General features: G+C 36.9%; 1 protein-coding gene and 1 non-coding gene across 21 annotated transcripts in view; one reads left to right on the plus strand and one right to left on the minus strand.

Moving 5' to 3' along the window:
- Positions 1-16,504, plus strand: part of PARD3 (par-3 family cell polarity regulator) — an 823,651-nt gene that overhangs the window by 464,639 nt on the left and 342,508 nt on the right. For 18 of the 20 annotated variants that reach the window (XM_010600277.3, XM_010600267.3, XM_010600273.3 and 15 more), the window contains 2 exons: positions 5,765-5,856; positions 8,454-8,537. In XM_010600277.3, coding sequence (XP_010598579.1) covers positions 5,765-5,856; positions 8,454-8,537 — 176 coding nt within the window. The remainder of the gene's footprint in view (positions 1-5,764; positions 5,857-8,453; positions 8,538-16,504) is intronic. The other 2 variants (XM_064285100.1, XM_064285099.1) reach the window with 1 other exon arrangement.
- On the minus strand, positions 113-219 carry LOC111748030 (U6 spliceosomal RNA). The gene has a single exon (XR_002783968.1). It is a non-coding gene; the product is annotated as a U6 spliceosomal RNA (small nuclear RNA).

The raw sequence follows: 16,504 nt of genomic DNA on the forward strand, positions 1-16,504 counted from the left end.
ATATGAAGTTGGTGATTTGTTTCTCCACCTCATTAACAAATGCCATTGGAATTTGGATCAGGATTGCGTTGTATCTGTAGATCACTTGGGTAGAATAGACATTTTCACAATGAAAAATATGGAATGCTTCACAAATTTGCATGTCATCCTTGCAAGGGGGCCATGCTAGTCTTCTCTGTATCATTCCAATTTTAGTATATGTGATGCCGAAGCAAGCACTAAATCTAGTTTTCTTGACCACACAAGTTTATGTTAGAGTTAATGATTTCAGAATGTATCATTTGTTGCCACGGTGAGGGCTTCTTCAGTTGAGGGCTAGCCTTCACATTATTTGTATTATGGAAGAGGGTAAGATTATTAGTTTAATGGGAGTAAAGGATAAATGACTCACTTTTATCCATACCTGTCTACTAGACATTTCTACTCATTCTGAAACTCATCCTTCTCACCCAGGCTTCTAAAATATTCGTATTCTTTTCTTTGCCTTCTTTGACCCTTTCATTGTCTAAAAATTTTGCTTAAATCAGTATAATGTGGTAGGCAGAGTGTTAATAAAATGTGTTCTTCTGTATAAGAACTGAAGCTTTGGTTAATTTTTAGGCTCCCTTACACAGTGCAGACACCATGCTTGTACGGTGAAAGCGCCTTGTTTGTAAATTGCATCTGGACCCAGAAAATAAGTATCTGACAAGCAGATATGCCTATGGAATTGTTTCAGGAGGTAATTACTGACTTCTTTGAGTCATAAGGCTTTTAAACCAGGGTAGCTCTTGTAACTACCTGGGAGAGTCTCTTTCCTTATGCCTGAGCTGTCATCTGGGGGAGCTAAGGGAATAGCTCCTGGACCACTGTGATTATGGCTATGAACACTACTCCCACTAACGAGGAAACATGGTCCTGCTCTGCTGACAAGCTGGGTTTCCTGTCCTATGGCCTTCAAAGTGAATCTGATGCCTGTGGGGGTCTCCTGAGTCTGAAGGTTTAGCTGGGCCTACGAAGACCCTCTACCCTCTGATGTGCGTTTCAGATATATACTTGGATAAAAGTAAATAACATGAAAGGTCTGCAATAGAAACTCGAGGCCATTTGCTCCACTCCTCCCCGCCCTTGAGTGTCTCTCTCAGAGGCATCCACTTTCAGCTTGTGCCATTGTTTGTTTTTGTGTTTACTCACATGTTACTAAGTAATATATTTATGTTGCTGTTTCCTGATTACCAGTTACTGATATCTTTTGACTCTCATTATGGAAAATGAATGTTTTTCTTTTTAGGCTATTTCCTCTCTCCCTGTCCCCATCCTGTCTCAGTATTGTTTCATTAGAATCATTAGCCTGTATTTACATTATTATGGCTATGTAAGAATTGCTCAGTGGATAACCCATTAGGCAATATTCTTAAATGTCCTCTTTTACGTATTTTCTTTTGTTTTTCCTGGAGTTAATTTCTTTTTTTCCTTTGTTGTCTCTGTATATAGCTGTAATTTTCACCTATATTCTCTATCCAGTCTACCAAAATGCCTGTTATTTCTGAAATGTTAAAAAATATCACACCGTTTATTAATTTCATTTTTTTTCATGGGGACTGACTTCCCTTATCTCTTCATCCTCCTGCTCTGAATTGGTTCTTGCTTTCCTAGACTGTCCCATCACCTCCATTCTGGAACTTTCTTAGGCGCTGTCCAGTATTTGATTGAATTTCCTGGATCCAATGCCTTCCTCTTAGTTTACTTCCTTAGTTTGCTGGAGCACATCCAAAAATAGCTTTGTAAGAAAGGGTCCATAGGAAATAAAGTCCTTACATATCTGAAAATTCATTTACTTTTTCAACTTTCACACTTAATTTTTTGTTTGCGCAAATAGTTCTACACTGAAAAATATTTTTAGTCAACATTGAAGGTAATGGTTTTATCTAGCAGAGGTAAATGTTAACGATCATCCCAGTTCCAATCTGTTACTCATCACACACATCCTACTATGTGCCAGTGCTTTTGGAACACAGTTTTCCATGGTTCTCTTACATTTCCGTTCATCTTGAGAACAGAGGCTCTGACTACCTTTGTTCTGGACTATCTTTTCAAGGATAGTTCTGGAAAATAGACATAGTTTCGCTCTTCAGAGCAATGAGTAGGCATGTTTACTGTCCTGTATAAAAGATTTGGGTCCTCAAGGCTCAGGGGTCCCTTGTGTGTGCTGGTGTCCCCTGCTTCTCTTCACATCACCTTGTGATAATTTTTACTTGAGGACCCAGGACAAAAAGGATGATACTCTAGCTACTGCTATTGCTGTAAGTATAAACAGTCCTTTGTCTCTGACCCAGGAGTCTTGTGTCTTCTGTAAGCATTCGCGAAACTATGGCAGACTAACTTGTGAGCTTTCCAGTAGGGTAAAACCTCAGACCTTTCAGGGTTCTTGACATCTACTTTTTCTTGAAAATTTCTTCAACCAGAAACCCAGTGTTTTCCCCTTGCTCTATCTTTCACTTAATTGTATATAGCATTCAGATTATTTTTTTCTTTATTTGTTTTCTTATTCCAGAGACATTTTACACTGAAAGTACTTTGTATATACCAAAACATAATAAATTTTAGGCATTATGAAAATTTCTAAAATATAGATAATATGTTTTATATCTAATTGATAGGCAGTATGTTTTATGTTTTGTATTTGTGTTGCTAGGCACAGAGTGTGGATGGATTATATCTTCTTAAAATGCTTTGTGTGTCATTACCCTAAAACACTTATTGGGTTGTATTTTGTATACTGTGTATTTATTATTTCTCTCTTCAGTAAAATCGACTAATATTTATTAGACAGTATGTGTCACAATCACTATGTGACATGGTTTGTCTTTCTTATTCCTATAATTGTCTTAAGAGGTGGATGTTTTTATTGTCATCATTTTACAGCAGAAGGGGTAGAAATATAGAAAGGATATATAACTTGCCTAAGGCTGTAAAGTTAACAAATGGTTGAGTAGGCATTCAAATCTAGGTCGTTTTAACTCTCAAGCCCAAGTTCTTGACCACTGTGCTCTACTATAAAATAGAGAGAAGGGAAAAGAAAAAGAAAGTATTATCAACTCACATGGAAATTCATTAACACTTTTTAAGGGCTATAATCCTTAAATATTGATATGAAATAAATAATTCATCTTAGTTTACAATGGTTATAATGGAATTCAGTGTATAACTCTTGTTAATATTCAGTCACAGCTTAAAAAAAAAAAAACACCAGACAACAGAATAAAGCAATATAGGAGCTGATATTTACACATCCAAAAGTTGGGAAATTGTAGGTTGTGGTTCCCACAGCAACTGCCGCTCAGCCTCAGGGCAGCGAATGTTGCAATCCAAACTGAACACCACATGCAGCTCCGTGAAATAATATTCTGCATGCTCGTGGGAGCCTGATAATGGCCACTGTGGGAGCAATGAACGTGTAAATTATCCGTTCTTGTTTTATCACTGTAGTTTGGAGCATTTCATTTATGTGGCTCTTTCATAGTGCAACAAAAGGTGTTTCAACTGGTTATACATCTTGGTGGCATTTCAGTGGTGCTTAAATTATTAATGCATCCTGAAACAAAATGTCTTTTACTTGTTAAGATTGTTTTTATGTTTTGCATCTGATTTGTAAACAGTCACGTTTGCTGTCGCCCCTACCCCACTCCCAGTGGAGAAGCATCATTTTGGGAGTCCTTGTTTACATTCACAATGCAGTTCTTAGGCAGGTTCAAGATGCTGGTTAACCTTTGAAATCTATTACATGCTGGTGCTTAAGAGAGATAGATGACTAAGAAGTGCATATTAGAGGCCCTCAAAACACAGGCTCATCAGTCTTCAAGTAGCTTGGCTTCATGCGGTGCACGGCCATCCAGGATGCATGGAGCGTATCTACCACTCATAGAAAAGCTCAGTGCATTCAGCTTCTTGTTTTGGTAGATCCTCAGAGGAAATGTCAGCTGTACATTACCAGTGGCTCTGTGTTGCCTTAATAGCTCTTCTATAATTTAATATATTGTCTGACACTGTGTCCCAAACCTGTAACCCTTGCTTATTATTTTGTTGATTGATGTCTCTGTTGAAAGCATATAAATTTATGTATGAATCTCTCAAAGACGTGTTTAAAAATATAAAATTTTACTCAAATTGTAGATTCTCTTTTCTAATATACACCAGACACATACTTGAGCAAATGTTCCACCAATAAAGCCCTGAGCCTAGGTTTGAGCGGAATGCAGCGCATATGTTGGGCAATCCCACGTGTCCCAGCCTGTTCTAACAAAATCCTGAGCCATGCTTCTGATCTATATGGTGGCCTTGTCTATCCACATAGCTGGCAAATTTATATAGCAAAAATGATAAACTTACCAAATTACATGTATACATAAATTATGCATATAAACTTCAAAGAAATAGCTTTAATTAGCAAAAAATAGAGTACCTACTATATGCCAGACACTGTGAATCCAAGGTGAAGAACGTGTGGGCCTCTTCGCCACTGTGTTTGGAGAATCTAAATCTTTTTAAATGTTCTAATTTGATTCATAAGACCATTGATATCAGTCAGGCATGTTTGTTATTGGTCAGATGATCTTAGAAAGCCAAGCCAACTGTTAGTTAACTCTTTAATGAAAAACAATGGCCAGGACTGTGTATTAAGGCACATTCTTGGGTGGCATTTATTTATTTTTCTGAACCACCACTTTCATTCCACATGCACGTTTTGGAGTACCAGCATACTTACCCAATTTCTGTAATGTGCAGAAACATAAGTTTTATAAAATACTGTCTTCATAAAAGGAAAAATACAAGAGCGGGTTTGATTACGCTTCTGTTTATGCCTTTTCTTATGCTTGGTCTTATATAAACAAGTCAACAGAATTGGGTCTTTATGGCTGAGGTCTTAGTAACTTTATGAACCAAAAAACCAAACTAGTGGCCTTTGAGTCAATTCTGACTCATGGCAACCCCCCTGGGTGGCACAAAAGGTTAAGCGCTTGACCGCTTAGTGAAAGGTTGGCAGTTCAAGTCTTCCCAAAGGATCCTTGGAAGAAAGTCTTGGTGAGCTGCTTCTGGAAGGTTATAGCATTGAAAACAATGGAGCGCAGTTTTGCTGTGACACACATGGGGTCTCCATCAGAGCCTTTACAGATACCTCCTAATAATTAGCTAACTTCATGTGAAATTTCACAGAAGGAAGGACGTAGGTGGGAAATGTGCCCAGTGTATGCCCTTCATGACAAGCTGTGATGGCCAGAACTGAGGAACTAGCTGTTGGGATTTTGAAGATACTGGTAAAAGATAAAATTTATAATGGTCTCAAATGTTTTGATTCAAACCCATACCACTAAAGATTTTTGAACTTGCATCCCTAGAGTTTCATGTATTATTAATGTATCATCAGCTTGTAGTAATATACAATTACTTCATAAACATACACCAAAAATTAAATAAAAATGAGATAAAGTTTACATAAATTGGAGTTCTCGTGTTTTCTTTCCTTATCCTAGTGATACTTTGTTCACCTCCTGGGATATGCTAATTCAGGAGACTGTTTTAAAATAGAGCTTTACACACACACACACACACACCCCCACACACACACCCCCATCCATCTTAACATTAAAGGTCATCTCCCCTAAATGAAAGACCTAGTTAACATTGTCTTAATGTTTGTGAGGCTGTAGTTTTCCCAGTTCCCTTTTACGTTATAGAAATAAACCTAACATAAAGTATGCTTCTTTTTGTGTTGTGCTGTCTCTAGGATGAGGATGGGACAGAAGAAGACAATGGCCGTGTTGAACCAGTTGGACATGCTGACACTGGTTTGGAGAATATGCCCAGCTTCTCTCTGGAGTAAGTTACTGATGGTTTTAACTAAATATGTAACATTTATGTCGCATCACTGATGGCAGCAAGTATTCCGAAAGCATATGGCATGCAGAATGTTTGTGTTTAGTTAAACACATGACTTGTGTTGCTTTGTTTTCCCAAAGAGCATCTTTCATCTGTTGAGTTAATTATGTGATGTAAAAAGCATAGCATGGAACTTCCCATGTACCTGTCCCGAGCTTCATGCTTTGACAAATACTATTAAATTATTATATAAAATAGTATTTGGTTTAAAATGTTTGCTGTGTTGACAGCCTTGTGAACACTCTAACTTATTTTTAGATTGCTTTTGTATGTCAGTATTTTGGTCATTTGTTCCTCAGCTTTACTTGATTGAAAGAAAAATTATAGACATACTTTACTTGAAAAAGCAGTTGGATCATGTAACCAGTATTTATACAGGCAGCCCCCAGTTTAGAACGAGATTCGTTTCTGTGTCTTTAAGTCTTTAATTCAAATTTGTAGGTAAATTGGAACAGGTGCTTATGGTTCTTCTTTAGCCTTCCTTTAGTGCAAGAAAAGGCTGGAAGTCTTTTCAATGGTTTAAAAGCTACAAGCGCAGCAAGTGAAGGTGATTCTGATGAATTTGTTTCAAGTAGGGGTTGGTTCAATTGTTTCAAAGCGAGGGCAAATTTACATAATATTAAAGGGCAGTTAAGAGTTGTCCATAAGCCCCACATTTGTAACTTGGGGACTGCCTGTATTTTAGAATTTTTTTTATTTGAAGAAATAGAATCTTTCAAGATATTTGATGAAAAAATTAGAGGTCATAGGTTAGGGATGTTGAACATGATTTTAATATAAAAGGACAAAGAGAAAATTTCCTGTTTTATCACAGCTTCCCAATTAGCTTGAATATTGGTATTTTTAAATGGAAGAAGTTCTTAGAACTTTTTCTCCCTTTGGTAATTAGAGCAGAGAGGGCAGCCAATTTTTTTTTTTTTTTTTTTTTTTTTACTTTGTGTAATAGGTAGGAGTCTAGATATTAATATTTGTACTTTTTTTTTTTTTTACTCTTAATTCTGCCTTCACTGGTCTTCAGGGGAGGGCTCTAAGAATTTTCCCAGCAAGAATTGACAGAGTTCAAAATTAGATTATGTTTGGCTGATACACAGTGTTGAATATCTTTATTCAAGACATGCTTGCCACCTCAAAATTTCTTTTAGAAAGAATGTGGAATAAAATTAATTAAAGTTATAATATTATTAGTTGACAAACCAGTGATTAAATCAATGTTCAAATAGTATTAACAGTATCTAAAACAATGCTATGAAATTTTGTGCAGAAAGAATCTAAAGTGTTACTTTAGTAGGTATTTGGGCAGAATGGCAAAATTTTATTTTGTCCTCATTAGTGTATGTGATCAAATCTATGCACATACATTCGTCTTTCATATGCCTGTCTTTAATTATAGTTAGCCTTTGGATTATGTAAGCCGTACATTCACAGCACATAGGATAACCTCAAGTTTCTTTTTAAGAAATATAAATCTGTATTTTCTATAATAAAAGCTGTAGTGTGGCCTTTAACAAATCTGTTGATAATAATTTCCAGTTATCCACTTTACTTAAACAGATATTTAATTGAAATACTTTTTTAAAATAATAGTTGTTAGACAAGTACTGCTTAGATCTCCACTACAGTATATACATTAGAAGGCTCTATAGAGAAAGCAAAATCTCATTTAAATGGCTTGGAAAATTTACATCCTCCAAAGTATACCAATTTTCATTAGACCCAAGTTTATTAATTTAATAGAGAAGATTGAAATGAAATGACTTGATGAACATGTATAGAATGTTATACCTCTTGTACTAAGTAGTTGTTACAGAAATGATTTCACATTACTTCCTATCATATAGGTAACTTTCTGCCTTTAAATTTCAATTATAAAGACGTCTGTGAAGATTAATTGATTGTCAGCAGGTGTCTATTGGCTTTGAGGTAGAGGTTTCATCACCTGCCTTTGCAGAGCTCTTACAGCAGGTTAGGAAATGGTGACTTCCGTGGTCATGGGGTCCTGGGTAATAAGGAGAGCTGGCTCACCTCTGGACTGCCAGAGGTGACAACTTTGACCTTATTAGATTATCGGAAATATCAAATAATGTGGCGTATATATAAGACCATTTTCTAAATTATAACATGCTGTGTAGCTGCAGCACCTTTGTTCACTTAATCCTAAGAGCCCTTGCTGTAGATATTGGCAATAGAAATACTTCCATGGAAATCTATAGATTTGACTTACAAAATGTATGCTTACATTACATACAAGGTCCGAGAGAAATGGTCTGTGCCGTTTTTAATGTAGTTATTTCTGATGATTGCTCTCCCTCCATGCCATCAGACTAGTGCTCAGGTATGTAGTGTTGAATGTTGCTTCATTCCCATGCTGATATTCAAGACTATGTATGTATATGCGTGCGTACTTGGTGGGATTTTCGTTTTCTTCTCCTTCGTTGTTTATTGTATGTCTGTGTTGTTGCGGTTTTTTGTTGTTTTGTTTCGGTTTTGGTTTGTTTACAGTCCACGTTCATCCTCCTTCATTCATCATTGTCTCACAGTGATATGGTAAAGCTCGTACAAGTTCCCAACGATGGAGGGCCTCTGGGGATCCATGTAGTGCCTTTCAGTGCTCGAGGCGGCAGGTAACGTATCTTGGAGGTTTTTAATTGAATCATAATGTGGAGTGTTTTATCTTCATTTATGCTCAGATATAGAGTGGTGTTGATTTAGCATATGCTTAATAGAAAACATTTTCATTTGGGGGCAACTGCTGTCTCATTCCTACATGTATATTATAGTCACAGAAAGCACTTAGGACGATGAAGAGAGGGTTTACAGCAACACTAAGTAACGACGCGTTTAAATGATCCTAAAACACGTATTGTTCATCACATCCCTGCAAATATTTTACTTTACTATAAATTCATGATAGACTTCAAAGTCAGAACTCCAGCTGGATTTGAAAAGTTAATGAGAGCTTCCTCAAGCGGTTTTCCAGAAAGATTTAACCAATGAAAATGACCTGGATAGCTTAGTTAAAGATTTGTTTTTAATTTGTATGTTTATTTAGTTATTCAATTTCAGAAAATTGTTTACGATTATGTTCGAAATTTTTTAAAAGTTAGGCAAGCTATGGATTTATCCCCTACCACCTGGCACCTTCTCTTCAATCCCTACACCTTCGAATGTCAAAGTTTTGTACTGTTTGGTAATCCTGACTTCATTATTTTATTTAAAAAAAAAAAAGTCCCTAAAAACTTCAAATGCTATATGAGTTGTCTTGATCTATTGCTCATCTTCTGTGAAAGATCTATTGTGTTTTTTCTCTTACTATATTCAAATACCGTGACTTGATTTTCTAACTAAGGTTTGGTGAGCTGCTGTCACCGCCAACGAGGAAGGTGTAGTGTGCATTGGTGTTCTCCCCATGCACATTTAACTTGTTGAAGTCTAATCTCATCTTCTCCTATTTACCCGTCTACTCATTACCTGTTGAAATATAGTTACGAAATATTTGGCTTTCTACTCTGAGCTTCTTTTTTCTTTCCTCCTTTTCACCTTATTTTTCTTTTTTCACTTTAACTTCCTTTGCATGAGGAGACGAATAGAGGAAAGCTGGAAAGGAGCCATAGCCAAGAGGCTGAGAACTACAACATAGTTAAAACTGTTGTGAAGGAGTGAACGACGTCTAGTACGTTGTAAAAGACCTATGCAATATCTATTGCAGATGTGTAATTACTTTTTTTTTTTTTTTTACTGAGTATTTGAACAATTGTACTACCTTCCTGGTAGATGTCAGTAGCTGTGGTGAGTCCAGTTTTCATCTCTTTGGTAAAGCACTGCTTTATGTAATGTCCTGGAGCTAAAATTGTGATTTATTTACAACTCTGCTGGAGTGGGAGGCTTGAATGTGTGTGCTGTATATCAAGATGAGAAACGCACCTTGAATTTTGGGTGGTGGTATATTCACAGAGTTGTGGCTGCTTTCAGTTTTTCTTTTTAAACTCCAGAGAAGTGTTAACATTTCTTCAGAGAACTTTCACTCAAACAAGATTAGTTGTTTTCACAATAGCCCTTGCCTTTATTTCCTTTAAAAATAGAATTTCAAATGATCTCTAAAGAAGTTTTTCATTTCTTTCTTGGGTAAAAAGATAAGAAGGTGCTGTGCATGTGTTACGGCTTCACAGTATTAATATGCCTTTAACTGCTAAACACAACTCACAAGAGTTGAGATTTAATTGTTACGCCCCAGCTTTGAACCAGCATTTCAATTACAAACATATTATTTTCTGCCCTTTATTACACATTTTTCTACCTCACTGTGGAAAGGATATTAGTTAAAAGTAGATAGATGAAGAGCTTAATGCAAAGGAAGAATAAGATAGAAAAAGAAACTCCACCACAGTTGCTCGTTACTGTGGACTTCTATTTTGACCTGTGGAACTCACTCAGGAGACCTGGAAGTTGCTCCGTATTTCTATACCTGAGTCATTTTTCATCCTCATTACTTTGGCACTTAATAAGAAAACCTTGTGCCTCTTTCCCACATAGGGGACAAAGAGACTTAACAAAAATAGATTCTTTATTAACCCCTGTTAGGTGTCACCAGTTTTCATATTGGGAAACAAAAAAGGTTTATTTTGGTTTTCTTCAACACCTGTGTTTTTCATCCCCCTGTAGAGTTTTTTTTTTTTTTAGAGTTAGGGTGATGGTGGGAGAGAGAAAGCAGGTGGGCTGCTCAGAATTGTAGATACCGACCTTCAGGATCCCAGAGCCACCTACCTATCTCCCTTTTTCTCAGGAAAACGCATAGAAGTAGATTTTTCTTATTCTGTTAATACAACCTTCCCAAGCACTTACTGTGTTATAAATCCTGTGTTCCAAAAACCAAACCAAACTCATTGCCATGGAGTTGATTTCAACTCATGTTAGGCTCTGGGAAGCAAATATGAACAGGACATGGTCTTTCTCCAGGGATTTGCAGTCTAGATGGAGTGATAGCGGAGAAATCACACAATTATAATCATGTGGTAAGTGTTGCTACACAGTAGGTGCTCTGTGAGCTGATGGAGAAAGAATTGTCTGAGGTAGGTAAGTGAAGCTGGCTTGTTGGGGAAGATGATTTTAAATGTGATGCCAGCTTATAAAAGAAGCAGCTTCAGCTCCGTGGTGGCTGCAAGGGCAAATTAAGCAATGCAATATAGCAGAAAGGAAGAAATTACGTGGAACTTGTGAAGAAATTCACATATATCTAGTGGGAATAAAAAATAAATATTCATGGCATATAAGCTGAAATTTCCAAGAATAACTTCCTTTGCAGAAATTCTGATCATACTTTGACATTATTAAATCCTAACTTTGGAGATATAACTAATTCAGAAACAGTAAATACTTGTTTTTATAAAACTGACAAGTGCGTGTCAGTGTTGCTTTCTGATTTAGCTTTTAAAAGTCAGAGTCTAAGAAATACTGGAAAATGGAAATTATATACTATAAAGAGAAGAATCAGAATGCAGAACACCTCACACATCAAATACAATTCAGGAAAATAGTGATTCAAGTTGTGAAATTAATACTGGAGGAATTTTAGAGCCTTGTAAGTATTATCGTGACCTGATATATAATGTTTTTCTAAACAAGGATCCTGCCAGGTCTACCTACAAAGGCTCTTGGCTGGATTAGGTTGATTAGTGTCACCAGTGACGATTAGCATGTGTTTGCTCATCCCCGACCCCTCCCTTGAAGGACCATCTCTTGACACCTAGAGATGGAGACAGGTAGATGCATAGCAAAGATGGTATTATCTTCCCCTTGATGTGGGTTTTTTTTTTTTTTTCTTTTTTCAAAGTCATCTTCTGTTTTACTTAAACATAAAGTTAACTAATCCCTACCTGGAACCCGTTATTCACACTGTTTCATTACCTTAATATCACTTTTCACAGATATCATTTCATTTCCTCCTGATTTAAATGTCAAACATAACCTTCTTGTTTAAATCACAAATGCTTCTAGTTTTGAGAAGGTTGTGAAAAGTAATTGCAGTTTTCTTTGGAAGAAAAACCATGTTTATATATATACACACACATACTTTTTTATATTTCTAGGATCTAGCCCATGGTCGTTGCTCAGTAAAGCTTATTCAATAAAGGAATAAATGAACCCATGTCTATTCATGTTAGGTATGGTTTTCCTATATTAAAAGAGTTTTAATAAGACTTTCTAACGGCATAGGAACGCGTTGTCGTTGTTTGTAGTTGTTACGTGCTGTCAAGTCGATTCTGACTCATAGTGACCCTGTGTACAACAGAATGAAACACTTCCCAGTCCTGCGCCATCCTCAGAATTGTTGCTATGTTTGAGCCCATTGTTGCAGCCACTGTATCAATCCATCTCATTGAGGGTCTTCTCTTTCACCAGCTGTCTACTTTACCAAGCATCATGTCCTTCTCCAGGGACTGATACTTCCTGATAACTTGTTCAAAGTATTTGATACAAAGTCTCACCATCCTTGCTTCTAAGGAGCATTCTAGCTGTACTTCTTCTAAGATTTTTTTCTTTCTTCTGTCAGTCCATAATACATTCAGTATTCTTTGCCAACACCATAATTCAGAGGCATCAATTCTTCTTCGGTATTTCTTATTCATTGTCCAGCTTTCTCATGCATATGAGGTGATTGAAAACAGCATGGCTTGTCAGGCACAGCTTAGTCCTTACAGTGACATCTTTGCTTTTTAACACTTTAAAGAGATGTCTTGCAGCAGGTTTGCCCCGATGCAATGCATTGTCTGATTTCTTGACTCTGCTTCCATAGGTGTTGATTGTGGATCCAAGTAAAATGAAATCCTTTACAACTTGGATCTTCTCTCCATTTATCATGACGTTGCTTATTGTCCTAGTTGTGAGGATTTTTGTTTTCTTTATGTTGACATATAATCGATACTGAAGGCTGTGGTCTTTGATCTTCATAAATAAATCCTTCAAGCCCTCTTCACTTTCAGCAGTAATGCAAACTATTTAAAAAGCAAGTTATAAAACTGTATACTGGATCATCCCAGTGCCGTCGAGTTGGTTCCGACTTATAGCATACCACCAAGAAAAATGTGTTGGAAGCAGAGTGCATCCTTTGGATGCGAGATCTCTGAATTGAGAAGCTCCTAGACCAGGGGAGGATTGATGACAAGGACCTTCCCCCAGATCTGACAGAGAGAGAAAGCCTTCTCCTGGAGCTGGCGCCCTGAATTCAGACTTCTAGCCTCCTAGACTGTGAGAGAATAAATTTCTGTTTGTTAAAGCCAAATAAATAAATAATAATAATAGTCAAAAAAATAAAGTTGTACACTGGAGTTTTGTTCTGTTATACATAGGGTTGCTATGAGTTGGAAGTAGCTTGATGGCAGCAAACACCACCACCAACATACTGGAATAGGGCTTGAGCCTGTGAAAAGATAAGATTTTGCCTTTGGCATTGAGCAACTTAAAGTCTAGTTGAGAAATAATGCATATAAAACGATGCATGATATGTGCCAAAAGACATGTGCCGTAGGGGTGTGGAGACAGTCATGATTATTGAATATTGGGATTTCGTTGAAGAAAACACGTAGGGAAGCAGTGGCACTTGATCTGCTTATTAAATATGGAGCTTAACTTAGTGACATTGTCCTGAAAAGACTTCATTCAATGAAGAGAAGATGTGAAAGGAAGAGGCTACATACTAATGACTTTGACCTTTTCAATTTAATATTCCAACTATCAGATGAAGCATCAACACACTTTTGGAAAAAAGCTCTTTAATTGCTATGTTAAACTTTTTTTTTCATGACTTTTTTATTTACTTGTAGACTTGTTTGTTTACTTACAACACTGTCCGTAAGTTTCACCATCTAAAGCCGAGAAATTCACACATCTAAGAGGATACTTTTGAGTTGAAATAAAAGTGACCCCATTTAAAATTATATATTCCTATAATAGATTAATATAGATTAGGATTGAAAAATAAGTTTGCTTTCTGCATTCTGGATGCACATATTAAATAATTTCCCTCTCAACTGAAAACCAAAGTTCCTCTATCTAACAATTGTAGCAAGCAGACGTCTTTGGAAGGTCTTGAGAAGTAACACACTCATCCACCTAATTTAGATTGGCTCTCCTGTTGACTGAGATTTAGATGGCTATGCTAGTGTTAGTTTTATAACTCTTAGTTCACTTAATCTGTATCACTCCACTCTATAACACATCCAAAACAAAAAGTTAATTTTTTCTACTTAGAAATTGTACGTCACCTCTCTGTGTCAGTTGGTGATGGACATGGCCACATGTTAAGGCCTATGTTATTTGGAGAGAAGCTGTTAGGAACCATCCAAGTTTTGAAGGCAGAGATACCTGGGAGGGGATTTAGCTCTGTCTTTACTAAGACTTTGGGGAAGTTAACTGCACTTAGCCTCAGTCTCCACATATGAGAAACGGGATGCTCTTATGATTTTTTTTTTTTTTATGGCTTCACCCATTGCCATTGAGTCAATTCTGTCTCATAGAGTAGAACTGCCCCATAGGGTTTCCAGGGCTGTAAATATGTGGCGGAAGCAGACTGCCACGTATCCCTCCCACAGAGCAGCTGGTGGTTTGAACTGCTGACCTTTTGGTTAGCCGAGCGCTTAACTACCATGCCGTTAGAGCTCCTTATGGTTTAAATAAGAAAATATATGTAAATCATTTAGCAGAGTAGTTGGCCATGACAGCTAATAATGATCAAATCATAGAAATATATTTTATTTCAGGTTATTTTCTATTTGTGCCTTATAATGTCCTCTCTCATGACTTGGTATTCTGGTTGTCTAGGCAGGTGCTGATTTGTCTACAAAGTGGAGGAAAATTATCATTTTTCTCTTCTGTCATGATTCTGAGAGCCCTACTGTCACAGTGGTTAAGCGTTCAGCTGCTAACTAAAAGATCAGTAGTTTGAATCCACCAGCTGCTCGTCAGAAACCCTACGGGCAGTTCTACTCTGTCCTATAGGGTCACTATGAGTCAGAGTTGACTCGAAGGCAATGGGTTGGGTTTTTTCTTTTTTTTTTTTTTAGCTCATCATGATTCTGAGATGAGAATTTACTGTTATGTCATAAATTTGACAATCCCAATACACACTTCTTAGTTGGTCAGATGCATATTTTTATGAAGAATTAGAGCCAGTTTGAACTTCTTGGAACTTGCTCGGGTGTTAAGAAAAGCTTTATTATACCTTTGTATTTTTCAGATCAGTTAGAGTTTTAAAATTCAGTATCACTTCTGAAAGAATAAATATACTGTTGAGCTTTGAGTACTCAATGTAATGACGTTGTAAAAACTTTCTTTACTGCATCTGTGGTCTTTCGTCTGGACGTTTTCAAGGGTGCGTTCTGGGCTGCAAACTTGTTTGTCATAATAAAGGACCATAATGTATGCATCTGTTTTAGAGGGAAAAGTTGTGTTCTGTGTTTAGAAACATCATGCTCCTTTAAATGTAGTAGTACGGTGCCTGTCATTTTTGCCCTAATCTGAAGGAATTCCCTATTTCTATTTACTTTTTTTGGTCTACTCCGTCAAATCCATTAAAGATCGAAAAAAAAAAAAAATCAAGATTTTGTTTTAACTTAGAATTCCTTTAAACTTTCTTCTGTTGACATCCTTGGTGTCACTGTGTGTTCAGGATCAAAAGTAGGGGACCGCCCTGCTGACGTGTGCCGTGTTCAGCCAGGTGAGTGGTTCCCAGTTGATGGCATCACTCTCTGCCTGCAGTACAGTTGTGATGTTTCAACTGTGTCAGCTTTTATTAAGAGGAATTACGATCCTTTCCATACAGCTGGGTGGCAGTTGTGGGAGTTTACATTATCAAAGCAAAACTCAGTCTGACTCAGCCAATTTAGACGTCAATAAAACATTTGTTACTTATTTTCAGTTTTATCATTGGTTGTAATTTATGCTTAGAATTGAAAATGTTAACATGTGTGACTGAGTTTGTTTTAATTAAGTGTATAATTAGGCTAATGAACCTTGTAAAAATGTAGTGGTGCAATCCTTAATATAATCTGAGCAGTTAAATTTCTAATTATGCATCTGGAATCATGTACAGCGACGTAGTGTTCCAATGCCTAGCTTCTTGTGACTGTATTCTTCCTTATCTTTTTCTTTTTTTAAGAAGCATTGTCCATAAGCTTTGAGAAAGGCTTCAAAGAAAGATGTGTGTATGTGCGTGTTTTATATTTTAGGACACTGAATGAAGGGTTGAGATTCATACACGGTGGACAGAGTATACTTTTTCCAAATTTGGAAAGTTGGAAAAGAGAAAATGGAAGAGGAATAAGTCTGGGCTGTTAAAGAATAACCTTCCTCTCCCACCCCCAGAAATTCATTTTCTTGAAAAGCGTATGAGCCCAGGAGGTTTTGTATAGATTCATACAGGAGGTGGAGGAGGTTTTATTTCACAAACCCCTCAATCCTATGGTCCTGTCTTTATAAATCTCCAGCGTCCACCCCATTAATGAATCCACTGTGTCTCTTCTCCCTGGTCTGTCAGCGTACCTAGCCAGGCTTTCTTGGTTCTTCTCCTGGAGTCTTCCCCAAGCAGAGCTCACCC

This window comes from Loxodonta africana, chromosome 4, assembly GCF_030014295.1.
Source record: "Loxodonta africana isolate mLoxAfr1 chromosome 4, mLoxAfr1.hap2, whole genome shotgun sequence".
Lineage (NCBI taxonomy): Eukaryota > Metazoa > Chordata > Mammalia > Proboscidea > Elephantidae > Loxodonta > Loxodonta africana.